Consider the following 25,283-nt stretch of genomic DNA (forward strand, 5'->3'; position numbering starts at 1 on the left):
CCCGAATTCCTCCTCTCCCATCCCGAATTCCTCCTCTCCATCCCCAATTCCTCCTCTCCATCCCCAATTCCTCCTCTCCATCCCGAATTCCTCCTCCCCACCCCGAATTCCTCCTCTCCCATCCCCAATTCCTCCTCCCCATCCCCAATTCCTCCTCCCCATCCCGAATTCCTCCTCCCCATCCCCAATTCCTCCTCCCCATCCCCAATTCCCCTTTTCCATCCCGATTTCCTCCTCCCCTTCTTTAATTCCTCCTCTCCCATCCCCAATTCCTCCTCTCCCATCCCGAATTCCTCCTCTCCATCCCCAATTCCTCCTCTCCATCCCCAATTCCTCCTCTCCATCCCCAATTCCTCCTCCCCATCCCGAATTCCTCCTCCCCATCCCCAATTCCTCCTCCCCACCCCGAATTCCTCCTCCCCATCCCGAATTCCTCTTTTCCATCCCCAATTCCTCCTCTCCATCCCCAATTCCTCCTCTCCATCCCCAATTCCTCCTCCCCATCCCGAATTCCTCCTCCCCATCCCCAATTCCTCCTCCCCACCCCGAATTCCTCCTCCCCATCCCGAATTCCTCTTTTCCATCCCCAATTCCTCCTCTCCATCCCCAATTCCTCCTCTCCATCCCCAATTCCTCCTCTCCATCCCCAATTCCTCCTCTCCATCCCCAATTCCTCCTCTCCATCCCGATTTCCTCCTCTCCATCCCGAATTCCTCCTCTCCATCCCGAATTCCTCTTTTCCATCCCCAATTCCTCCTCTCCATCCCGAATTCCTCCTCCCCATCCCGAATTCCTCCTCCCCATCCCCAATTCTTCCTCTCCCATCCCAAATTCCTCCTCTCCATCCCGATTTCCTCCTCCCCACCCCATCCCTCGAACCGCGGAGTTCCCAACCTCAGGCCAACCCCAAATTTCCACTTCAAAGCACCAAAAATCCCGAATATTTTCCCTCGAATCCCCGTCCCAGGGCGAACAGACCTCGGGGCGCTTTCGGGATCCGCCGAGCGCTCGGGGAAATTCGGCTTCGCCCCGGGGATTTTTGAATTATTGTGATTTATTTTCTCTCCCCCGCTCGCCGAACGAGCTCCGGGTTTATTCCCCGACCCTCCCCACCCACCCACGCGGATGCTTCGAGCCACAAAAGTTTCCAGGCTGCTCCCAGCGGGAGCGGAGCCTCCCAGTCCCTCCCGGCTGCCAACTGGGACGACTGGAGCTCCGACAAACCCCCCATCTCCTCTTCCATCCCCTCCTCGCTGATTTATTTTGATTTATCTAATTTTTATTTTAATTTCTGCCTTTGAAACGGGCGGGTTCGAGTTTGTAAATCTGCCCTGGGTTAGAAACTCGGCGGAATTTCTCTGCCGGGTGGGTCAGGGCTGAGCTGTCAGGAGGCTTTGCAGGAGAAGATTGATGGTTTCTCTCTTCTTTTCGGGGGGTGCGGACCCGGGGCGCTTTAGAGAGGCCAAAGAAAGAAAGAAAGAAAAAGAAAAGAAAAAAAAAAATCTCGGGAAACGAGTTTTTCATTTTCTTTCTTTATTCTGTAAACTCTGGAAGCGGCGCTGCTTTAGCGGAGAAAAGGAGATGGGGAGGAAGAAATGCGATTTCCGAGATAGCCGCGACCTCAAAACCGAGTTTGGCCTTTAAGCCGAGCTCAAAGGGCCCATTAAGCCTGGCTTGGGAAGGAGAGGGATCAGGCTGCTCGTTAAGAGTCATCGAAACCCGTAAATCGGGCGGGTTTAACTAAACTCAGCTTAAAAACTCGCTTGAGTTGCTGAGTGCGCGCAGCCAGGGCTGGGCTGGAGGCAGCGGGAGAGACTGGGAGGGAAAAAACGGGGCTGGAACGGGTTAGGAACGGGTTAGGAACGGGTTAGGAATGGGTTAGGAACGGGTTAGGAACGGGTTAGGAACGGGTTAGGAATGGGGAACGGGAATGGAGATGGAACAGGCTGGAATGGGGCTGGAACGGGTTAGGAATGGGTTAGGAACGGGTTAGGAACGGGTTAGGAATGGGTTAGGAACGGGTTAGGAACGGGTTAGGAACGGGTTAGGAACGGGGGAAGGAAGGAAGGAAGGAAGGAAGGAAGGAAGGAAGGAAGGAAGGAAGGAAGGAAGGAAGGAAGGAAGGAAGGAAGGAAGGAAGGAAGGAAGGAAGGAAGGAAGGAAGGAAGGAAGGAAGGAAGGAAGGAAGGAAGGAAGGAAGGAAGGAAGGAAGGAAGGAAGGAAGGAAGGAAGGAAGGAAGGAAGGAAGGAAGGAAGGAAGGAAGGAAGGAAGGAAGGAAGGAAGGAAGGAAGGAAGGAAGGAAGGAAGGAAGGAAGGAAGGAAGGAAGGAAGGAAGGAAGGAGGGAAGGAGGGAAGGAGGGAAGGAGGGAAGGAGGGAAGGAGGGGGGATGATGCTGATCCTGGGGTGCTGTTTGGGTTCCCCTCTCCCTCTCTCGCTTTTTCCTCCCTTTTTTTAACCAATTTCACAAAATTTCGCTTTCTGCTCAGCTCCAGGCCCCTCCTGCCATTGGCCGCCGCCTCCCACGTGACGGGAATTGGCCGCAATTTCTCCCCAGCCCCGAGTTCAGCAGAGCCGGATCCTCTCCGCCCGTGTTATCAGCAATATCACGATTCTAAACCCCCCTCATCATCCCCGCCATCAAAAACCCCCGGCCCTCCATTCCTCCCCCTCCTCCTCCTCCTCCTCCTCCCTCTCCCCCGCCTCCCTGGCGCTTTTTAAAGCCGGGCCCAGGCCAAGCCATGAATTTTGAATTTGGGAGGGAGATGGGGTTTATCAACAGCCAGCCGTCGCTGGCGGAGTGCCTGACGTCTCTCCCCGCTGTCCTGGAGACCTTTCAAACTTCATCAATCAAGGACCCGACCTTCCTTCCTCCTCCTCCTCTCCGGCCAAGCCTCCTCCGGAGCCCCGAGCCGCGTTCGGGCGGCCGCAGGAGCCGGAGCCGAGCCCCGCACGGCCCCGCCCGGCCCGGCCCGGCCCGGGCAGCGCAGTTCCCCTGGATGGAGGAGAAGAAACCGGCCAGGAGGAGCAGCCGGGCTGCGGCCGCTTCGTCCCCACCATCCTCATCCTCATCCTCATCCTCGCTGCCGGTGCCCGCCGCGGGATCTCCCGCAGGTTCGTACGGCCGGGGGGCGTCGGGGAATGGGAATGGCCAATTCTGCTCGTCTGACCCCAAAACAGCCCCGGCCCATCCCCCCTGCCAGGGAGGATCCCCCCGGATTGGGGAATCCTCGGGGGGATGGTCCCAGCCCGGGGTTGGGGGGTTCTGCTGCCTCCTCCCTCCCCCCCGCCAATAAAAACAACAAAATTCTGAATTTCGGCGACTCCTGCCCAAACCCCGAGCGAGGGGAGCCCGGGGGAGCCTGGGTGGGGGTTTGAGACTCCGTTTGTTCAGCTTTCAGTGCCAGAGCTGCCGGTTTTTACAGCCCACGGGGGAAAAAAGGGAAAAAATTTAAAAAAAAGGAAAAGCAAAGACAACAAAACGCCAAAGATGCGCGGAGGGGGAAAGAAAACGGGTGGGGAGGGGAAAGAGCGAGGGCCGATCCTGCAAAATGAAATTATTACAGCCCCGAATCCCCCAGAAAAGGAGCTGGGCCTCCTCCCTTCCCTCGGGATAAAGGCTGGAGAACAATCCCGGGATTTCCCCGGCTCGGGTAAAACCGGCCCGGGCCGGGCCGAGCTCGTGGGACGGGGAAAGGGGGAAAATGAAACCAAAGTGCCGGGAAATGGTAAAAAACCCCACGGAACAACAGGAAACGGGAAAGAGGGGACGAGGAAATCGAGGAGAGGTTGGGAAGAAATCGAGAAGAAATTTAGATGAAATTGAGAGGAAATTTAGATGAATTTTAGAAGAAATTGAGAGGAAATTGAGAGGAATTTTCAATGAAATTGAGAGGAAATTGAGAGGAAATTTAGAAGGAATTGAGAGGAAACTGAGAGGAAATTTAGAAGGAATTGAGAGGAATTTTAGAAGGAATTGAGAGGAAATTGAGAGGAATTTTAGAAGAAATTGAGAGGAAATTGAGAGGAATTTTAGAAGGAATTGAGAGGAAACTGAGAGGAAATTTAGAAGAAATTGAGAGGAAATTTTGAAGAAATTGAGAGGAAATTTAGATGAAATTGGGATGAAATTGAGAGGAAATTGAGAAGGAATTGAGAGGAAATTCAGGAATTTAGAAATATTTTAGGGATTTTAAGGATTTTTTTTTAGGTATTTTCGGGATTTTTTTTTTAGGGATTTTAGGGTTGTTTTTTTTTTTTTTTTTAGGGATTTGAGGGCTTTAGAAGGAAGTCAGAAATCCTTTTTCCGCCCCAGGGCGGCAGAGAGGGAAGAGACCGCGCAGCCAAATCCCTTTTCCCCGGCAGGCAGCGACCTCCCCGGCAGCGCGATAACTCGAACTCCTCCATCATTTCCCTGACAATTCCCTCGATTTTCATTTATTTATTTTTATTCATTTTTTATTCTTTTTTTTTTTATCTCCCCGGGCAGAGGCGGACGGCGGCGGCTCCCGGAGGCTGCGCACCGCCTACACCAACACGCAGCTGCTGGAGCTGGAGAAGGAATTCCACTTCAGCCCGTACCTGTGCCGGCCGCGGCGCCGGGAGATGGCGGCGCTGCTGCGGCTCAGCGAGCGCCAGGTCAAGGTGTGGTTCCAGAACCGCCGCATGAAGCACAAGCGGCAAACGCGGCCCCGGGAGGATCCCCCCGAGCCCGAGCCCGAGCGCGGCCCCGCGGGGCTGCCGGAGCTCTCGGCCGAGCTGGCCCCGGGGTTCTCGGGGTGTCCCGGGGATCCGGGGAGTCCCCTGAGCTTCTCCGAGGAGGAGCTGGAGCTGTTGGGCAGCGCGTTCTGCGCCGCGCACCTGCGCGGGTGGGGCTTTCCCTGATGGGAGACCCCCGGAGCGGGGTTTGGGGGGTTCGGGGGGTTCGGACTCGGGGCAGCGCCACCAGGTCTGGGGAGCACCCGAAATATGGCCTGAGAGGAGGGGAACACCCCGAAATATGGCCCGAGAGGAGGGGAACCCCAAAATATGGACTGAGAGAAAGGGAACTCCCCAAAATATGGCCTGAGAGGAGGGGAACCCCCAAAATATGGCCCGAGAGGAGGGGAACACTCGAAATATGGAACGAGAGGAGGGGAACCCCAAAATATGGAACGAGAGGAGGAGAACAACCGAAATATGGCCTGAGAGGAGGGGAACACCCAAAATACGGCCTGAGAGGAGGGGAACCCTTAAAATCGGCCCTAAAATAAGGGGAAAAGCACAAATCTGGCCTGAGAGGAGGGGAACCCCCAAAATCTGCCCTGAGAGAGGGGGAACCCCCCAAAATATGGCCCGAGAGAGGGGGAACCCTCAAAACCTGGCCTAAAGTAAGGAGAACACCCCAAATCTGGCCTGAAAGAAGGGGAACCCCCCAAAATCTGCCCAAAAAAGGGGACCCCCCCAAAATCTGCCCCAAAAGAAGGGGAACCCCCCAGATATGGCCTGAGAGAAGGGGAACCCCCCAAAATCTGGCCTGAGAGAAGGGGAACCCCCAAAATCAGCCCTAAAATCAGGGGGAAACCACAAATTTGGCCTGAGAGAAGGCGAACCCCCCAAAATCTGCCCCAAAAGAAGGGGAACCCCCCCAAAATCGGCCCTGAAATGAGAGGAAAGCCTCAAAATCTGCTCTGAAAAAAAAGAACTCCCCAAAATCGGCCCTGAAAATAAAAGAAGAACTCCCCAAAATCGGCCCTAAAAGAAGGAAAACCCCAAAATCGGCCCTGAAAAAAAAGAAGAACCCCTCAAAATCTGCCCTGAAAAAAATAAGAACTCGCCAAAATCGGCCCCAAAAGAAGGGGAACCCCAAATCTGCCCTGAAGCCATTTCCCGTGCCCCCCAAACCTCCTCCCGAATTCCTCCCCGAGAGCCCCGCTCGTGCTGAAATTCAGGTATTTCGCGATCCTTTTATTTATTTTTAAATTATTTATTTCCAGGGAAGCCGCCGGCAGTTCTCACGCGCGGGGGGAGGGGAGATTTCAACCCCCACCCCCCGCTCCGGAGAGAAAAAAAAAAAAAAATTAAATTAAATTTCTAAATCCTCCTCCCCAGCCACTTTCTCAGGAATCAGAAGGAGACTTTTAGATTTCGTAATAAAATTTAAAAAGAGAGAGAAAATATAAAAAAAAAAATCGGGGGAATTTTTTTTCCTCTTTTCCCCTTTTAGACGTAGATTTATTTATTCAAAGGGCAAATTATTTATTGTCTATTTTTTTCATCGAGTAAATAAAATTCTTTATAAAAGCGACGAGCTCCGGGTTTCGTTCCCAAAAAAAAACCCGCTTTTTTTTCTCTTTTTTTTCTCTTTTTTTTCTCTTTTTTTTTCTCTTTTTTTTCTCTTTTTTTTGGGTTTGTTTTTTGTTTTCCCCCATAAATCATCGGCTTTGGAAGGAGCTTGAATCATCTCCTCGTGCGCCCTGAGGGGAGACAAAAGAAATCGGGGCCGGGGAAAAATTCCCTCCGTTCTCGGCTCCTCTCCCTCCAGCTCGGTGTTTGTTTTATTTATTTATTTATTCATTTATTTATTCATTTTATCCCATCAAATCCCGGTGGTTCTCCCTTAATTTTAATTTTTTGGGGTTCGGCTTCGAGGGATGGGAGGAATTCTCGAATTTAAGGGGGGAAAACGAGAATTAAAATGAAATAAAAAGGGATAAAGGGATGGGGAAGGAGCACAAAGGCAGCGCGGAGCCCACGCGAATTCCGGGGCCGTTCGCGGCCTCCCACATCCCGATCCCGCCCTTCATCCCCATCCTCCTCCTCCTCCTCCTGCTGCTCCTTTCTCTCAGAATCCACCGCAGCTCGCGGCCTTTGAAACGTCCGGAGCTGCACAAAAAACTCAAAAAAACCCAAAAAAATACACGAGGAAAAAAAGGAGAATTTGGGGTAAAAGCTCAAAAAAAAAAATTAAAAAAAAAAATCATCCAAGAGTTGGGGTGAGCAAAGGAACGTGAGAGGAGGAGGAGGGTAAGGGACGGGCCTGGGGGGTCTTGCTTCATTCCTGCTCTTTTCCAGCCCCAAAAAACCCCCAAATCCCCTTTATTCCTGCTCTCTTTTCCAGCCCCAAAAACCCCAAAATCCCCCTTTATTCCTGCTCTTTTCCAAACCCAAAACCCCCCAAGTCCCCTTTTATTCCTCTTCTCCTTCCCAACCCCCAAAACCCCAAAATCCCCTTTTATTCCCCCTCTATTTTCCAACCCCAAAATCCCCCAAAATCCCCTTTATTCCTGCTCCCTTTTCCAGCCCCCCCAAACCCCAAAATCCCCTTTATTCCCCCTCTATTTTCCAACCCCAAATCCCCTTTATTCCTCTTCCCTTTCCCAGCCCCCAAACCCCCCAAATCCCCTTTTATTCCCCCTCTATTTTCCACCCCCAAACACCCATTTTATTCCTGCTCCCTTTCCCAACCCCACAAACCCCCAAATCCCCTTTTACTACTCTTCCCTTTTCCAACCCCAAAACCCCAAAATCCCCTTTATTCCTCGTCCCTTTTCCAACCCCCAAAACCCCCAAAATCCCCTTTATTACTCGTCCCTTTTCCAACCCCAAATCCCCTTTATTCCTCCCCTCTTTTCCACCCCAAAACCCCCCAAATCCCCTTTATTCCCCCTCGATTTTCCAACCCCAAATCCCCCAAACCCCCTTTTATTTCCCCTCATTTTCCAGTCCCCAAACCCCCAAAATCCCCTTTTATTCCTCCCCTCTTTTCCACCCCAAAACCCCCAAAATCTCCTTTTATTCCTGCTCCTTTTCCGAACCCCACAAACCCCAAATCCCCTTTTATCCCTCCCCTCTTTTCCACCCCAAACCCCCCAAATCCCCTTTTATTACCCCTCTATTTTCCACCCCCAAAACCCCTTAAACCCCCTTTATTGCCCCTCTATTTTCCAACCCCAAAACCCCCCAAAATCCCTTTTATTCCTGCTCCCTTTTCCACCCCAAATCCCCCAAATCCCCTTTTTATTCCCCCTCTCTTTTCCGCCCCACAGACCCCAAACCCCCCCTGGCCCCCCGATTTCCCTCGGAATTTCTGGGGTCCCCCACAAATCTTCCTCCCCTCGCGGGATTTTCACCCCAAAACTCATCCCGGGGGGGCCTCGGAAATGACCCCAAAATTTGGGGTTTCCCAAATTTTGGGAGGCGTCCGGGGAGGGAGGATTTGAGCCCGGGGGGGGTGGGAATTTGGGGTGGGGGCGACCCCAAAACTGAGCGGGGCAGCCCCGACTCTCCCCCAGCCCCTTATTTTTTAGGGTGAAACAACCCCAGGTCTCCCTTTTGGGGTGTCCCCCTGCCCCACACGGATTTTTGGGGTGAATTTGGTGTTTTCAGTGCCCGGGTGGGGTCACCCCCCCTCTGTTGGGGTTTTTTATTTGGGGTGAAAAGCAGCAGAGCCTGGGTTCGCTTTCCGGGTGGTAAAAAAAGGCCCAAAATTGAATAAAAGTGCAATAAAAGGAGGCGAGGGCCCGGCAGATGTTCCGGGAATTGCCGGGGGGATCCCCCCGGGCGGGAACAAAGAGGGGCCGGGGGGATTTTGGGGCCACCTCGGCCTCCCGAACCACCCTTCCCCAAAATCTTCACTCCGGGAAAAGAGCCGAGCATCCCAAACCTCGCTCCGGACTCCAGATCCGCTCCGGCCGGGAATATTTGAATATTATTTGAATATTATTTGAATATTTGAATATTTCAACATCCCGAACTCCCTTCCCGCGGGGAAAAGGCGCTGCCGGAGCCGAGCTCCGCTCCCGGGACCCCCCGGGACCCCCAGCCGCGGGTTTGGGGGGCAGCGGAGGGGGATCCCTCATTCGGGGTTCATTTCCCAGCCCGCAGCTGCCAGACGGGTCCGTCAAACGCCATTTGCTTCCCGCCTTCCTCCTCCTCCTCCTCCTCCTCCTCCTCCTCCTCCTCCTCCTCCTCCTCCTCCCCAGCCCCATCCCAGGCCGGCAGGGGAAGCTCGGGATGGTTTTTGGGGGGGGTCTCGGGGTCCTTTTGGGCTCCTCAGGGGGATCCCCCAGCTGAAAAATGAGGGAAAAAATCCAAAAAGCGGCGGATGGGCGCGCTGGAAATGAGGGGAATGGCCCCAAACCCCAAAGGGGGGGGATTGGCACCTTGAGAGGATCCTCGGACTGGAAATGAGGGGAAATGGCCCCAAACGGGCGGATTGGCACCCCGAGATGGGCTGGAAATGAGGGAAATGGCCCCAAACCCCAAAGGGGCGGATTTCCACCCTGAGAGGATCCTCGGACTGAAAATGAGGGGAAATGGCCCCAAACGGGCGGATTGGCACCCTGAGATGGGCTGGAAATGGGGGGAAATGGCCCCAAAGGGGCGGATTTCCACATTCCCACATTCCCACATTTCCACATTTCCACATTCCCACATTCCCACATTCCCACATTTCCACATTTCCACATTTCCACATTTCCACATTCCCACATTCCCACATTCCCACATTTCCACATTTCCACATTTCCACATTTCCACATTCCCACATTCCCACATTCCCACATTTCCACATTCCCACATTCCCACATTTCCACATTTCCACATTCCCACATTTCCACATTTCCACATTCCCACATTCCCACATTTCCACATTCCCACATTCCCACATTTCCACATTTCCACATTCCCACATTTCCACATTTCCACATTTCCACATTTCCACATTTCCACATTCCCACATTTCCACATTTCCACATTTCCACATTTCCACATTCCCACATTCCCACATTTCCACATTCCCACATTCCCACATTCCCACATTCCCACATTCCCACATTTCCACGCCCTTTTCCCGCGGGGAAGGGAGGGGGGGAAGGGCGAGGCTGAGGGAGGGGACGGGAGGGACGCCCGGGCAAAGGGGCCACAAACCCCCCAGTCAACCCCCCAGATCCTGGTCCTTAATGGGGGAAGGAAAAGTGACCCCAAACCCCCCAGATCAACCCCCCAGATCCTGGTTCTTAATGGGGGAAGGAAAAGTGACCCCAAACCCTCCAAATCAACCCCCAGACCCATCGATCCTGATCCTTAATGGGGGTGGGGAAAGTGACCCCAAACCCCCCAAATCAACCCCCAGCCCCATCAATCCCGGTCCCTAACGAGGGTGGGGAAAGTGACCCCAAACCCCTCAAATCAACCCCCCAGCCCCACATCGATCCTGATCCTTAATAAGGGTGGGAAAAGTGACCCCAAACCCCCCAGATCAAACCCCCAGCCCCACATCGATCCTGATCCCTCAAGGAGGAAGGAAAAGTGACCCCAAACCCCCCAAATCAACCCCCCAGATCCTGGTTCTTAATGGGGGAAGGAAAAGGGACCCCAAACCCCCCAGATCAAAGCCCAGGCCCCACCAGTCCTAGTCCCTAACGAGGGTGGGGAAAGGGTCTCCAAACCCCCCAATCAACCCCCCAGCCCCATCAATCCCGATCCTTAATGGGGGAAGGAAAAGGGACCCCAAACCCCCCAAGTCAAACCCCGAGCCCCCGTCAATCCCAGTCCTTGATGGGGGAAGGAAAGGGGACCCCAAACCCCCCAAGTCAACCCCCCAGATCCTGGTCCTTAATGGGGGAAGGAAAAGGGACCCCAAACTCTCCAGATCAACCCCCCCAGCCCCATCGATCCTGATCCCTCAGGGGGGGAGCAAAAGGGACCCCAAACCCCTCAGATTAACCCCCCAGCCCCATCGATCCTGATCCCTAATAGGGGAAGGAAAAGTGACCCCAAACCCCCCAATCAACCCCCCAGATCCTGATCCTTAATGGGGGAAGGAAAAGTGACCCCAAACTCTCCAGATCAAACCCCCAGACCCATCGATCCTGATCCCTAATAGGGGAAGGAAAAGTGACCCCAAACCCCTCAGATCAAACCCCCAGCCCACATCGATCCTGCTCCTTAATGGGGGTGGGGGGAAAGGGACCCCAAACCCCCCAGGTCAAACCCCAGGCCCCACTGGTCCCCGTCCCTAACGAGGGCGGGAAAAGTGACCCCAAACCCCCCCAATCAACCCCCCAGACCCATCGATCAGATTTGGGATCTGAGGGGATCCTGGGGGGATTTGGGATCTGAGGGGATCCCCAGGGATTTGGGATCTGAGGGGATCCCGGGGATTTGGGATCTGAGGGGATCCCCAGGGATTTGGGATCTGAGGGAATCCCGGGATTTGGGATCTGAGGGGATCCCCAGGGGTTTGGGATCTGAGGGGATCCCGGGGGTATTTGGGATCTGAGGGGATCCCGGGGGGATTTGGGATCTGAGAGGATCCAGAGGGATTTGGGATCTGAGGAAATCCCCGGGATTTGGGATCTGAGGGGATCCAGAGGGATTTGGGATCTGAGGAAATCCCCGGGATTTGGGATCTCAGAGGATTCCCAGGGATTTGGGATCTGAGGGGATCCCGGGGATTTGGGATCTGAGGGGATCCCCCGGGATTTGGGACTCTCGGTTGGATTTGGGATCCGAGGGGATCCCCAGGAATTCGGGACCCCCCAAATCCCCGCCCCAGGGCAGCGGCTCCAGACCCCTCCTGTCCCCTCTGGGGCACTAATGAATATGCAAATGACCCTAATTAATGAGGCGAGGCGGGCTCCAGCCCGCGGGAAAACCTCTGGGATTCCCAGGGGGGCAGGAACCCGAGCCCTGAAATATTCCCTTTTTTTCTGGACCAGCTGGGATTTTTTCCTTTTTGTTTTTTTAAAAAATTTTATCCGAATCATCTGAGCTTTTTTACCTTTTTATTTTTAAATTTTTTTCTGAGTTATCTGGGTTTTTAAATTGTATTTTATCTGAATTATCTGCGATTTCCCCCCCCCGTTTTTTTCTTCCTATTTAATCTGAATTATCTGGGGTTTTTTTCCCCGTGATGTTTTTGTTTGTTTTCTATTTTATTTGAATCCTCTGCCTTTTTTCCCTTCTCTAACTCATTAAATCTCCTCTTTTGCTCTCCCAAAAAAAGAATAAAATTCGGATTTTTTTCACCTCAGCTCTAATTGAGGCTTCCCTAAAAAAGTGACATTCAGCCCCCAAAAAATTCTATTTAACCCCCCCAAAAATTACATTTAACTCCACAAAAAGTTCTATTTAACCCCCAAAAAATTACATTTAACTCCACAAAAAGTTCTTTTTAACCCCCCAAAAAAGTTGTTCAACCTTCAAAAAAGTTCCATTTAACCCCTTAAAAATTGTGTTTAACTTCAGAAAAGTTCTGTTAAACCTCCAGAAAGTTCTATTTGATCCCAAACCCGTCGTGTTTGACCCCAAAAATGAAAGATCTGGAGACCCTCTGAGCCTCTGTGGCCCGCACAGAAATTCCCCAGTTCGAGATTAAAATATAGATTTAAACTGCAGGTTTAGGATCAAGATTTAAAATGCTGATTTCAGATCAAGATTAAAAATGCAGATTTCAAATCAAGATTTAAAACACGGATTTAAAATCAAGATTTAAAATGCTGATTTCAAATCAAGATTTCAAATGCTGATTTCAAATCAAGATTTCAAACACGGATTTCAAATCCAGGTTTCAAACCAAGACTCAAAAAATAAAAATCGAGATTTAAAATGAAGATTTCCAACCAAGATTTCCAGTAAAAATTTCAAATAAGGATTAAAAATAAAGATTTTAAAATAAAGACTCAAAGTCCCCGAGGTGCTTCCATAGGAACGGGAGCTGGGGCAGAATTTGGGGCAGAAAATGGAAATTTGGGGTAGAAAATGGAAATTTGGGGCAGAAAATGGAATTTTGGGGTAGAAAATGGAATTTTGGGGCAGAAAATGGAAATTTGGGGCAGAAAATGGAATTTTGGGGCAGCCGGAGCATCCCGGAGGTGCGGGAGGGGGTTGGGAGCGGGGCCCTTCCCCCCGCCGGCTTCTCCCGGTGTTTCCCCAAAAAATCCGATTTTCCCCAAATTCCCCAAGCGATCCCAGCCCCGTTTCAGGCTGAATTTTCCACCATTTCGCCAATTCTGGCTCCAGTTTTGAGACCCCTGTCCCACACAGAAAATAAAGAAAAATTTAAAAATTCGGATTTTTCACCTCAGCTCTAATTTAGGCTCGGCTTGCAGGAAAAGATTCCCCGCCGCAACTGAAAAAATAAAAAAATCGCGATTTTTGGTGATTTTAAGTGAAAAAATATCTCGATTTTGGGTGATTTTAATTGGGAAATAAATCTTAATTTTTGGTGATTTTAAGTGGGAAAAAATCGGGATTTTTGGTGATTTTCATTGGGAAAAAAAATCTTGATTTTGGGTGATTTTAATTGGGAGGAAAAAATCACGGTTTTTGGTGATTTTAATTGGAAAAAAAATCGCGATTTTGGGTGATTTTAATTGGGAAAAAAATCGCGATTTTTGTTGATTTTAATTGGAAAAAATCGCGATTTTTTGTGATTTTAATTTTTAAAATCCCTTTGATGCAGGAGCAGTGGGAAACCATCGGAAAACTCAAACCCGCCGAGCGCAGGCCGGAATAAACCTCCGCATTTTCCTTTTTTTTTGTTCTTTTTGTGGTTTTTCAGCCATAAATCACCCGCTCCAACCCGAAATATCAAAGGCATCGAATCGAAAATCGATTTTCGCTGCCCGGGGGAGGAGGAAGGAGAATTCTGGAGGAGATTTTGATATAAAATATTCTCATTTTGGGGCCTCTCCTCCCCACCCCAGCGGGACCGAACGAACCAACAGCGCCAGGATGGAAAATTCAATTTTTAATGAAAAACTCCAGCTGGAACCGGCTCAAAAATTCAAATTTCGGGGAAATTTGAGGGGGAAAAGAGGAGGAAAAATCGACGCCGGGTTGGGATTTGTGGCCAAATTTTTCCCCCGGGGTGTGGCGGGGGAGAAAATGGATTTTAGGGCCGGGTTGGGTTTTAGGATGAACTTTTGGCCCGGGGAGGGGGCGCGGAGGCGCTGCCGGAGCGTGGCCGGGCCGTAAATCCTGACAGGGAACAAATGGCCGTGGGCGGCCGCCCGTGTCGCCCCGGGCCCAACAAGTCAATAAATGTTGGGCACCTCTGGTCCCTTCTCTGCCGCCGGCCTGGAGGCAGCTCTGCCCTCCTCCTCCTCCTCCTCCTCGGCTGGGGTCGGCAAAGCTGAGCTTAGTGCTCCTGGAGGGGGTCGGAATGGATAAAAACGGGTTTGGGGGGGAGTGAGCGGTGTGGGAGACCCTAAAACCGGGTTTGGTAGGGACTGAGGAGAGCGTGAGACCCTATAACCGGGTTTGGTGGGGACCGAGCAGTGCCTGATCCCCTAAACCCGGTTTTAGCCGGGAATTCGCAGTGCCTGATCCCCTAAAACCGGGTTTGGTAGGGAGTGAGGAGAGTGTGAGCCCCTAAACCCGGGTTTGGTAGGGAATATGCAGTGCGTGATCCCCTAAACCCGGGTTTGGCAGGGAATGTGCAGTGCCTGATCCCCTAAAACCGGGTTTGGTAGGGACTGAGGAGAGCGCGAGCCCCTAAAACCGGGTTTGGTAGGGACTGAGCAGTGCCTGATCCCCTAAACCCGGTTTTAGTGCCTGATCCCCTAAACCCGCTTTTAGCCGGGAATGTGCAGTGCCTGATCCCCTAAACCCGGTTTTAGCCGGGAATGGGCAGTGCCTGACCCCCTAAACCCGGTTTTAGCTGGGAATGCACAGTGCCTGATCCCCTAAACCCGCTTTTAGCCGGGAATGCGCAGTGCCTGATCCCCTAAACCCGGTTTTGGCAGGGAATGTGCAGTGCCTGATCCCCTAAACCCGGTTTTAGCCGGGAATGTGCAGTGCCTGATCCCCTAAACCCGGTTTTAGCCGGGAATGTGCAGTGCCTGATCCCCTAAACCCGGTTTTAGCCGGGAATGTGCAGTGCCTGACCCCCTAAACCCGGTTTTGGCAGGGAATGCGCAGTGCCTGATCCCCTAAACCCGGTTTTAGCCGGGAATGTGCAGTGCCTGACCCCCTAAACCCGGTTTTAGCGCGTGGAAGGTCCCCAGGTGGGCGCAGGGCTCGGTTTCAGTTCCCACAGTCCCGGAATTGCCAGGCCGGGCCCGACCAAAGCCGCCCTGCGCTCGCTGAGTTCATTTGCGCTCCTCATTAGGATGCTGATTTAATTAGGACGCTGATTTAATTAGGACGCGCTTCCCCCCCGCTCCCAAAGGAAAGCGGAACCCGGGCGGGATTTTCGGGGGCCGCTCTCAGCACCCCGGAAAGGGCCGGGCCGCTTCGGGGGGGAAAAAAGTTCCCAAAGGAATCAAAGAGCGCCCGAGCATCCTTTTGTGGCCGCTCACACCTCCCCATCCCCTCGCCCTCTTTTCTCCCCCTCGCACCGAGCCGGCGAAAATCCTTTCAAAGGCAGAACTCGCGCCTGCCCGAGCCCGGCTCCGCGCATAACTCGGGGCCCTTTTTTGCACTTAAAAACCGCTGGCGGGTCACCGCGATCCTTCCCCCCCTCCCCGGCACCTCTTTTAAAGTCTTTGAGGAGAAGATTTTGACGCGGCCGTGTCGTTATCAGATCGATGGGCCGGGTTTGATTGAAGCCCCTTTGTCACGCCAATGTCAGGCCCGTGATGGATGAGCCCGGAGCCGGCCGCAAACTTCGGCAGCCCCGCGCTCATTGGGCCGGGCCCGCTCCGCCCGCGGGATCCCCCCCGGTCCGGCCGCGCCGCCGCGGGGTCCCCCCGCGGCCGCCGGGAAGTTTCCCGGCTTTGACGGAGCGCCCAAAGGTTGGAGGGCGGGCGGCGCGGCCCCCAAAACGGGCTGACCCTCCTCCGTGGCCGGCAGATGGACAATACCGCCATGAACTCCTTCTTGGAGTTCGCAATTTGTAACCGCGGCGCCGCCGCCTTCCAGCACCACCCCGAGCCGGCCTCCCCGTCCTTCCCGCCGTGCTCGGGTAGCCCCGCTCCGGCCTCCGAGGGTCCCTTCGGCCCGCCGGCCTCCGCCGGGCCCCTCCCGCAGCACGGCTTCCTCCCCGCATCATCCTCCTCCTCCTCCTCGTCCTCCTCGTCGCGTTTCTCCGGGCCGGCTTTCCCGGCCCAGCCGGGCTACCCGCAGCTCTACCTGGGCCAGGAGGACGCGGACGGGCTCTTCTTCCCCTCCGCCCCGGGCTACGGCTCGGCCCCGCTGCCCGAGGGCTACTGCGGGCCCGGGGGGCACTTCCAGCCCCCGCTCGGGCCCGAGCAGCCGCCGGCCGCCGCCCCCGGGTACCTGCCCGGCCTCTACGGGGAGCTCCCGGCAGCGCTGCTGGACGAGCCGGATCCTCCCGGGCACCCCGAGCCCGGCCCCGGGGCAGCGCTGACCTTCGAGTGGATGAGGGTGAGGAGGAACCCCCCCAAAACAGGTGAGTTGGGGGCCGGGAGGGATGAGCTCCCCCGGGGTTGGGGTTGGAGAGAGGGGTGGGGTTGGGTTTGCTGGGGTTTGGGGGGTTTGGTTGGGTTTGGGGGGGTTTGATTGGGTTTGGGGGTTTTTGGGGTTTGATTGGGTTTGGGGGTTTGGGGGGTTTGATTTGGTTTGGGGGCTTTTGGGGGGTTTGATTGGGTTTGGGGTTTTGGGGGGTTTTTTCGGGTTTGGGGGTTTTGGGGGAGTTGTTTGGGTTTGGGGGGTTTGGGGGAGTTGTTTGGGTTTGGGGGGTTTGGGGGAGTTGTTTGGGTTTTGGCGTCTTTTATTTTTGGTGTTTGGGTTGGGTTCGTTTGGAGTTTGGGGTCTTCATTTTGGGGTTGGGTTTGTTTGGAGTTTTGGTTCTTTTTAGGGTTGGGATTGTTTGGGGTTTGGGGTCTTCATTTTGGGGTTGGGTTCGTTTGGAGTTTGGGGTCTTCATTTTGGGGTTGGGTTTGTTTGGGTTTTTGGTTCTTCTTTTTGGGGTTGGGTTCGTTTGGGGTCTTCATTTTGGGGTTGGTTTTGTTTGGGGTCTTCATTTTGGGGTTGGGTTTGTTTGGGTTTTTGGTTCTTCTTTTTGGGGTTGGGTTCGTTTGGGGTTTGGGGTCTTTTTCTCAAACCCCACCCAGAGGTTTCCCCCCGCATCCCACGGAGCTCGGCTTCCCGCAGGCCCGAGTCTGACTTAAGCCCAGCTCGGAGCAGGAAACGCTCGACGCTTCCTCCTCCTCCTCCTCCTCCTCCTCCTCCCTCAGCCGCGCCTTCCCCCCCTCCTCCATTGTTCCGCTTCCTCCCTCACCACCTGCCCTGGCCTTCCTCCTCCTCCCCCGCCATCATCGCCCTCTGCCTCCCCTGGCAGCCCTTCCCGCGGGGCCGGGGATCGATCCAGGGAAATCCCAGGGGATGGATCCAAGGGGAAATCCCAGGGGATGGATCCAAGGGGATGGATCCCGGGGAAATCCCAGGGGATGGATCCAAAGGGATGGATCCCGGGGGATGGATCCAAAGGGATGGATCCCAGGGGATGGATCCAAAGGGATGGATCCCGGGGGATGGATCCAAGGGGGAAATCCCAGGGGAAATCCCAGGGGATGGATCCCGGGGGAAATCCCAGGGGATGGATCCAAGGGGGAAATGCAGGGGATGAATCCCGGGGGATGGATCCCAGGGAAAAATCCCAGGGGATGGATCCCGGGGTGAAATCCCAGGGGATGAATCTCAGGGGAAATCCCAAAGGATGAATCCCAGGGGAGATCCCGGGGGAAATCCCAGGGGATGAATCCCAGGGGATGGATCCCAGGGGAAATCCCAGGGGATGAATCTCAGGGAAAAATCCCAGGGGATGGATCCCGGGGGAAAGCCCAAGGAATGGATCTCGGGGGAAATCCCAGGGGATGAATCTCAGGGGATGGATCCCAGGGGGGGAAATCCCAGGGAATGAATCCCAGGGGATGGATCCCAGGGGATGAATCCCAGGGGATGGATCCCGGGGGGAAAAGCAGATCCGGGAGGATGAGACGATGGATCCCAGGGGAAAAACCCTGCCGGGAGGATGAGGGCTGGATCCCCGGATGGATCTCGGGATGGATCCCGGGTGGATCCCCGGGAAAAGCGCAGCCCGGAGCGGGACGCGAGCCGGGCCGAGGCCGAGCGGGGCCGGGAGGGAGCGCGGGGCTCGGGGCGCCGCAGGAGGGGCAAGAAGGGGCGGGGATCCCTCCGGCCGCTCCTGCCCTGGCGCGTTTTGGCTCTTTTCAGGCAAAACGTCGGAGCTGGGGCTCCTGGGGCCGCCCAACGCCATCCGCACCAACTTCAGCACCAAGCAGCTGACGGAGCTGGAGAAGGAGTTCCACTTCAACAAGTACCTGACGCGGGCCCGCAGGGTGGAGATCGCCGCCAGCCTGGAGCTCAACGAGACGCAGGTGAAGATCTGGTTCCAGAACCGGAGGATGAAGCAGAAGAAGCGGGAGAAGGAAGGGCTGGCCCCGGCCGCGGCCGGCAGGGCGGCCGGGGAGGCGGCCGAGGGCTCGGAGCCGTCCTCGCCCGAGGCCTCGCCCAGCTCCGGATCCTCCTGAGAGCTCCGGGGGTGTCCCCGAGCCCCCCGCGGGACCCTCCGGGCCGTCCCCGCGCCCGCGGCGCCGCTCGCGTCTCTCTCTTTATTTATCGCCCCCGCCGGACTCCCAAGGAGCGGCCGCGGCCGGTGGCCGGAGCAATTTCCGAATTTCCGACTCTCAGGGACTTCTCTGCCTTTCCCCTTCCCCTTTAGGAACTGCACTTTCAACTCCAGGAAAAAAAAAACCACAAAAACTTGAATTTAGTTCGCCGCCCTTTGGAAAAACCAGCGCAAAGATTTTTTATTTTTTATTTTTTCCCTCTCCCCCCCTGCCCGATGCGTTTGTCCTCCCTGTGAGAATGTGAAAAGAACACGAAAAAAAAAATTAGTTCCGGGCATTTTCCCCTTTCCTTTCCCTTTTATTTCCTGACTGTAGATCTTGAAGCGAGAGCCGGGGCGCCCAAGACGCTCGAGGCCTCTGCACAGACCCAAACCCTCAGGAAAGAAAAAAAATGCAAAAAAAAAAAAGGAAAAAAAAGGAGAAAAAGCGCAATTTTCCGCTCAATTCCCCCCAATTTTGCACTATTTCTGCTTTACAGGGTGTTTTTTTATTTTCCAGGCGATTTTTGCTGCTGCCGGCGGAGGAGGGGAGGGAGGGGAGGGGGTTCGGTTACCGGGGCTGCGGCGGGAGGGGTGAGGGGCGATGGGGACGAGTCCCGGGAGCTCCCGGTGCCTTCCTCGCACCCTCCCGGCCTTATCGGAGCCAGATAAACCCGAGACTAAACCGCGACCTCCCTCCCTGGCGGGGATTCGGGACTGAAATCCTGCCGGGGAAAAAGAAATTACCGGGAAACGGAATTACCGGGAAAACCGGAATTACCGGGAAAACGGAACTACCTGGAAAACCGGAATTACCGGGAAAATGGAAATACCGGGAAAACGGAATTACCGGGAAAACCGGAATTACCGGGAAACCCCGAGCGGTGCCTCCGCCGGATCCCCCCCGCTCCCCGCGCCCCCACACGGATCTACCTCAGCCCAATAAAGTTGATTTTTATTTTATTTTATTTTTTCGCGTCTGTTCAGCCCGGGGGGAATCTCCGGGAATTGCGGGAAGCGGGGCCCGGGAGGGAGGAGGAGGAGGAGGAGGAAGGAAAAGTCTGCGGCCGTTCCACCCGTCCCAAACAAAGGGGCCGATCCCTTTTCCCAAATTCCCTGCGGGAATTCCGCTCTCGTTTCCCGCCCGCTGAGAGCGGGAAATCTCCTTTCCATCCTCGGGGTGAAAATCGGGAATTCGGGACGCGCTGGCGGTGGGAGGAATTTCTGATTTTCCCAACTTTTCTTTCCCGGATTTCGGATTTATTTCGGATTTATTCCGGATCCGCGCGCCTCCAACCCCAAAACCCGAAGCGTCGCTCCCCCGAGGCCGGCCCTAAATGGGGATTTTGGCCCGGAATAAATCAAATTTCCGCGTTTTACCTCCAGGGAGGGCCGGAGCGCGGCCGGAGGGGAGGGAGGAAGAGCGGGCCCGGTGCAGCTCTGACCTTTTTACCTCGAAACGCCTCCGGGATTTCTAAACAAGTCAACAGAGGGGCTGCCAGGAGCATCCATTGTTCGGCCCTGGGTAAATTTGCAAATCTGCTCGGCGGGGTGAGGGATGAGGGATGAGGGATGAGGGATGAGGGATGAGGAGGGAAGTACCTGCTGCGGCTTCTGCAGGGAGCAGATAAAATCTCTCCCCGCTCGGATACGCTCCTTTCTCTGGAAAAAAAAAGGGTTTGGAGAGCCCAATTAGCCCCGAGATAAGAGGGGAAAACATCGAGGGGAAAAGGTGAAAAGGGGATTTTTTTTTTTTTTCACCTTCTTGGTAAAGGTCAGGAGGAAAACACTCGAACAAACCGTCCCGGCCCAAAAAGGGCTCAAAACCGCCCGGATTTGGGGCTGGGAGCATCCCTGGGGCTGGGACAGGGAGTGGGGCCGGGGTAGGACCGGGATTTGATCCCAATAAAGGATTTTAGAGAAGCCGATCAGCTCCGAGATAAGAGAGGGGGAAAAGAGGGGAAAAGGTGAAAAGGGGAATTTCTTACAGTCGCGATTTGCGAAAGGTCGGGCGGAAAACACCAAAACCAACCCAAAAAACCCCGCGCAGGAGCCGGGATGGGGACGGGGCTAAGACCGGGATTGGGGCCGGGCTAAACCCGGGATGGGAACGGGGCTAAACCCGGGATTGGGGCCGGGCTAAACCCGGGATGGGGCCGGGCTAAACCCGGGATGGGGACGGGGCTAAACCCGGGATGGGGACGGGGCTAAACCCGGGATGGGGACGGGGCTAGGCCCGGGATGGGGACGGGGCTAGGCCCGGGATTGGGGCCGGGCTAAACCCGGGATGGGGCCGGGGCTAAACCCGGGATGGGGACGGGGCTAAACCCGGGATGGGGACGGGGCTAGGCCCGGGATTGGGGCCGGGCTAAACCCGGGATGGGGACGGGGCTAAACCCGGGATGGGGACGGGGCTAAACCCGGGATTAGGGCCCGGCTAAACCCGGGATGGGGCCGGGGCTAAACCCGGGATGGGGACGGGGCTAAACCCGGGATGGGGACGGGGCTAGGCCCGGGATTGGGGCCGGGCTAAACCCGGGATGGGGACGGGGCTAAACCCGGGATGGGGACGGGGCTAAACCCGGGATTAGGGCCCGGCTAAACCCGGGATGGGGACGGGGCTAGGCCCGGGATTGGGGCCGGGCTAAACCCGGGATGGGGACGGGGCTAGGCCCGGGATTGGGGACGGGGCTAAACCCGGGATTGGGGCCGGGCTAGGCTCGGGATTAGGCGGGTGCCAGGTGAGGAGGGGGCGAGGCCGGGGTGGGCAGCGGGGCAGAGCTGCGGGCACTCCAAAGGCTCGCGGGGCTCATTTGAAACTCAAAGGGACCCCCGGAAGAGTCCCCGGGACACCCCGGGACTCCCCGGGGCACCCCGGAACCCCCCGGGACCCCCCGGGACCCCCGGCCCGGTGCCGACCCCCAGGGCCGCGACCCTCACAGCCAGCAGCGCCCCCAGCTCAGCCCTTTCCCCCCAGAATTTCCCCCAAAAGGAGCAACATCCCACCTCATCCCTTTTCCCCCAGAATTTCCCCCAAAATGGGATTTGGGGTCCCGGAGTTTGGGGACCTGGGATTTGGGGTTTGGGGGTTTGGGGTTTGGGGATTTTGGGGACTTGGGGATTTGGGGACCCGGGGTTTGGGGATTTGGGGGTTGGGGATTTGGGGATTTGGGGATTGGGGACCCGGGGTTTGGGGGTTTGGGGATTTGGGGTTTGGGGATTTGGGGATTTGGGGATTTGGGGACCCGGGGTTTGGGGACCGGGGATTTGGGGATTTGGGGTTTGGGGATTTGGGGATTTGGGGATTTGGGGACCCGGGGTTTGGGGACCGGGGATTTGGGGATTTGGGGTTTGGGGATTTGGGGTTTGGGGGTTTGGGGTTTGGGATTTGGGGACCCGGGGTTTGGGGATTTGGGGATTTTGGGACCAGGGATCCGGGATAGACAGCGACTGATATTGTACACAACCCATAGAATCCATACAGCCCATAGAATCCATATAATCGATATATCCACATATTCCATATAATCCGTATTATCAATATCATTAATACATCCCACACAATCCATAGAATCCATACAGCCCATAGAATCCATATAAACATATATTCCACATATTCCACATAATCCATACACTCAGTATAATCAATATAATTAATATATTCCACACAGTCTATATAATCAATACAGTCCATATCATCCATATAAACATATATTCCACAGATCCCATTTATTCCATCTATTCCATATATTTAATATAATCCACCTATTCCATATATCCCATCTATTCCATATATTTAATATAATCCATATATTTAATATATTCCATCTATTCCATATATTTTATATAATCCCCATATTCCATATATTCCGTATATTTAATATAATCCATATATTCCACATATTCCATATACTCCATATATCCCATCTATTTCATATATTTAATATAATCCACATATTCCATCTATTCCATATATTTAATATAATCAATATATTCCATATATATTCCATGTATTTTATATAATCCATATTTCCCATCTATTCAATATATTCGATAAATTCCATATATCCCTTCTATTCCATATATTCCATATATTCAATGTATTTAATGTATTCCATCTATTCCATATATTCCACACATTCCATGCATCCCAAATATCCCATAAATTCCATTTATCCCATCTATTCCACATATTCCATATAATGTCTCGACATTCCCGACCCTCCCGATATTCCCGACATTCCCGACACTCCCGACCCTCCCGACACTCCCGACATTCCCGACATTCCCGACATTCCCGACCCTCCCGACACTCCCGACACTCCCGACACTCCCGACACTCCCGACCCTCCCGACATTCCCGACACTCCCGACACTCCCGACACTCCCGACATTCCCGACACTCCCGACACTCCCGACACTCCCGACACTCCCGACATTCCCGACACTCCCGACACTCCCGACATTCCCGACACTCCCGACATTCCCGACCCTCCCGACATTCCCGACATTCCCGACATTCCCGACATTCCCGACTCTCCCGACATTCCCGTTCTCTCCAGGTGGATCCCGCATTTCTCAGGGCGGGAAGGGGAAATTCCCGGGAATTCGGGGCTGGAATCTTCCTCTGCTGCCCGCGGGATAATAAAAGAAATAAATTTAAAAAAAAACCCCAAACCAACCCCCGAAATCCCCCAAAACACAAAAATGCCCAAAAAGCCGCCAAACCCCCTCGAAATCCCCAAAACCTCAAAAGTCCCAAAACGCACAAAACCCTCAAAAAACCCCAAACGCCCCCAAATCCTCAAAATTCCAAAAAACCCCAAAACCGTCCAAATACCCCCAAATCCCCCAAATCCCCCAAATTCCCTCGAAATCCCCAAAACCTCAAAATTCCCAAAACGCCCAAAACCCTCAAAAAACCCCAAAACCCCCAAAATCCCCAAAATTCCAAAAATCCCCCAAATACCCCTAAATCCCCCAAATTCCCTCGAAATCCCCAAAACCTCAAAAGTCCCCAAACCCCCCAAAATCCCCCAAACCCCCCAAATCCCCAAAACCCCTAAAAACCCCAAACCCCCCAAAATCCTCCAAACCTCCAAATTTCCCAAAACCCCCCAAACCCCCCAAAATCTCCAAACCCCTAAAAAACCCCAAACCACCCAAAATCCTCCAAACCTCCAAATTTCCCAAAACCCCCAAACGCCCCAAAATCCCCCAAATCCCCCCAATCCCCCCAAAATCCCAAAATCCCCCCAAAATCCCCCAAATCCCCGAGCCGGGCTGGAGCTCCCGCTGAGATTTGAGGCAAAACTGGAAATTTTTGGGGCACAAATCGGAACTTTGGGATTTTCCCGGTTTTTCCTCTGGAATGAATCCCACAAAATTTGGGATTTTTCCCCCTGGCAAAGCCCCCGCTCCACCTTTATTTAATTTTCGTTTTTTCGCCAATTTCACCCCAAAATTTCGCTTTTCCAGGCTGGGAAGAATTGAAAATTTCTTTAGAAGATCAAAACAACCCCCAAAAAAATCCCGAGTTCCAGGGGGGAAAAATCCTCTAAAAAATAAAAATAAAAATAAAAATGAAAATGAAAATGAAAATGAAAATGAAAATGAAAATAAAAATAAAAATAAAAATAAATAAAAATGAAAATAAAAATAAAAATAAAAATAAAAATAAAAATAAAAATAAAAGTAAAAATAAAAATAAAAAATAAAAATAAAAAATAAAAATAAAAATAAAAATAAATGGTTTTAGTTTGGTTTGCCGGGGGAAATGGGGAAAAATCGGGAAAAATGGGGGCAGAAAGGGAAAATTATTCAAGAAATAGAAATTAATAAAAACCTGACAAAATTCGCCTCCCGTCGTTATTTTTGGGGGGAGTTTTTGCAGGAAAAGCCGAGTTTGATGCTGATTTTTATTTTATTTTATTTTATTTTATTTTATTTTATTTTATTTTATTTTATTTTATTTTATTTTATTTTATTTTATTTTATTTTATTTTATTCTATTCTATGCTATTTTATTCTATTTTATTCTATTTTATTCTATTTTATTCTATTTTATTCTATTCTATTCTTTAAACCTAATTCAATTTTATTTTCTATTTTTAAGCGAAACCAAATGAAATTCGGGTTTCCTGTTGTCTTTCCCGTTTTTATTTTCTCCCACCCTCTATTTTTGATTATTTTAATTTTTCCCTTTTCCTATTTGAATTTCCCCTTTCCCTTTATTTCCCCCTCCAGTCTGACCCCCGGACCTGCTCGAACCCCTCCGAATTTCCCATTTTTGAGGAAAATGTCGATTTTTGGCCGAACCCCGGGGCAGGACTGGGACAATAATTCCCTTTTTTTATCCCCCAATTTTCCCGGGGAATTTCCCCGAGTTCCAGGAACGCAATTCCCACTTTTAATGAGGTTTTTAAAATTTATTTCTCGATTTTTTCAGCTCATTTTGCATAAAATCAGCGAAATTCCCTCCGCGGGCAGGAACCCGGCAGAAAAATGCGATTTTTTTTTTGGTTGTTGCCCGAATTCTTCTGCTTTTTGTAAATCCTCTCCTGTGATGTGGCCGCTTCAGAGGGAACATTCCGCGCGCCTTTCCTCGCCCGCAACATCAAAAAAAAAAAGAAAAAAATCGGATTTTTTTTGCCGTCTGTTCCCACAAAAAAGGGAATTTTAATAAGAAATAACTGATAAAAATTCTCCTTGATCTGCCAGAGCCGCAGATCAAAGGCGGCAGAAAAAAACCTCAAAATTCAGAA

General features: G+C 53.0%; 2 protein-coding genes across 2 annotated transcripts; both read left to right on the plus strand.

Moving 5' to 3' along the window:
- Window positions 1-2,740: 2,740 nt before the first annotated feature.
- LOC311163223 (homeobox protein Hox-B2-like) lies at window positions 2,741-12,360 on the plus strand (the record flags this gene model as incomplete). The annotated part of the gene is made up of 3 exons (XM_084221993.1): window positions 2,741-3,113; window positions 4,489-4,867; window positions 12,231-12,360. 3 exons carry the CDS (start codon window positions 2,741-2,743, stop codon window positions 12,358-12,360), a joined length of 882 nt encoding a protein of 293 aa, XP_084078119.1.
- Window positions 12,361-15,794: 3,434 nt separating this feature from the next.
- Window positions 15,795-18,442, plus strand: HOXB1 (homeobox B1; the record flags this gene model as incomplete). Its single annotated transcript, XM_084221994.1, has 2 exons — window positions 15,795-16,338; window positions 18,126-18,442. The coding sequence occupies 2 exons, from the start codon at window positions 15,795-15,797 to the stop codon at window positions 18,440-18,442; spliced, it is 861 nt and encodes a 286-aa protein (XP_084078120.1).
- Window positions 18,443-25,283: the final 6,841 nt, after the last annotated feature.

Source organism: Fringilla coelebs, assembly GCF_963513975.1.
Source record: "Fringilla coelebs genome assembly, chromosome: 27".
Lineage (NCBI taxonomy): Eukaryota > Metazoa > Chordata > Aves > Passeriformes > Fringillidae > Fringilla > Fringilla coelebs.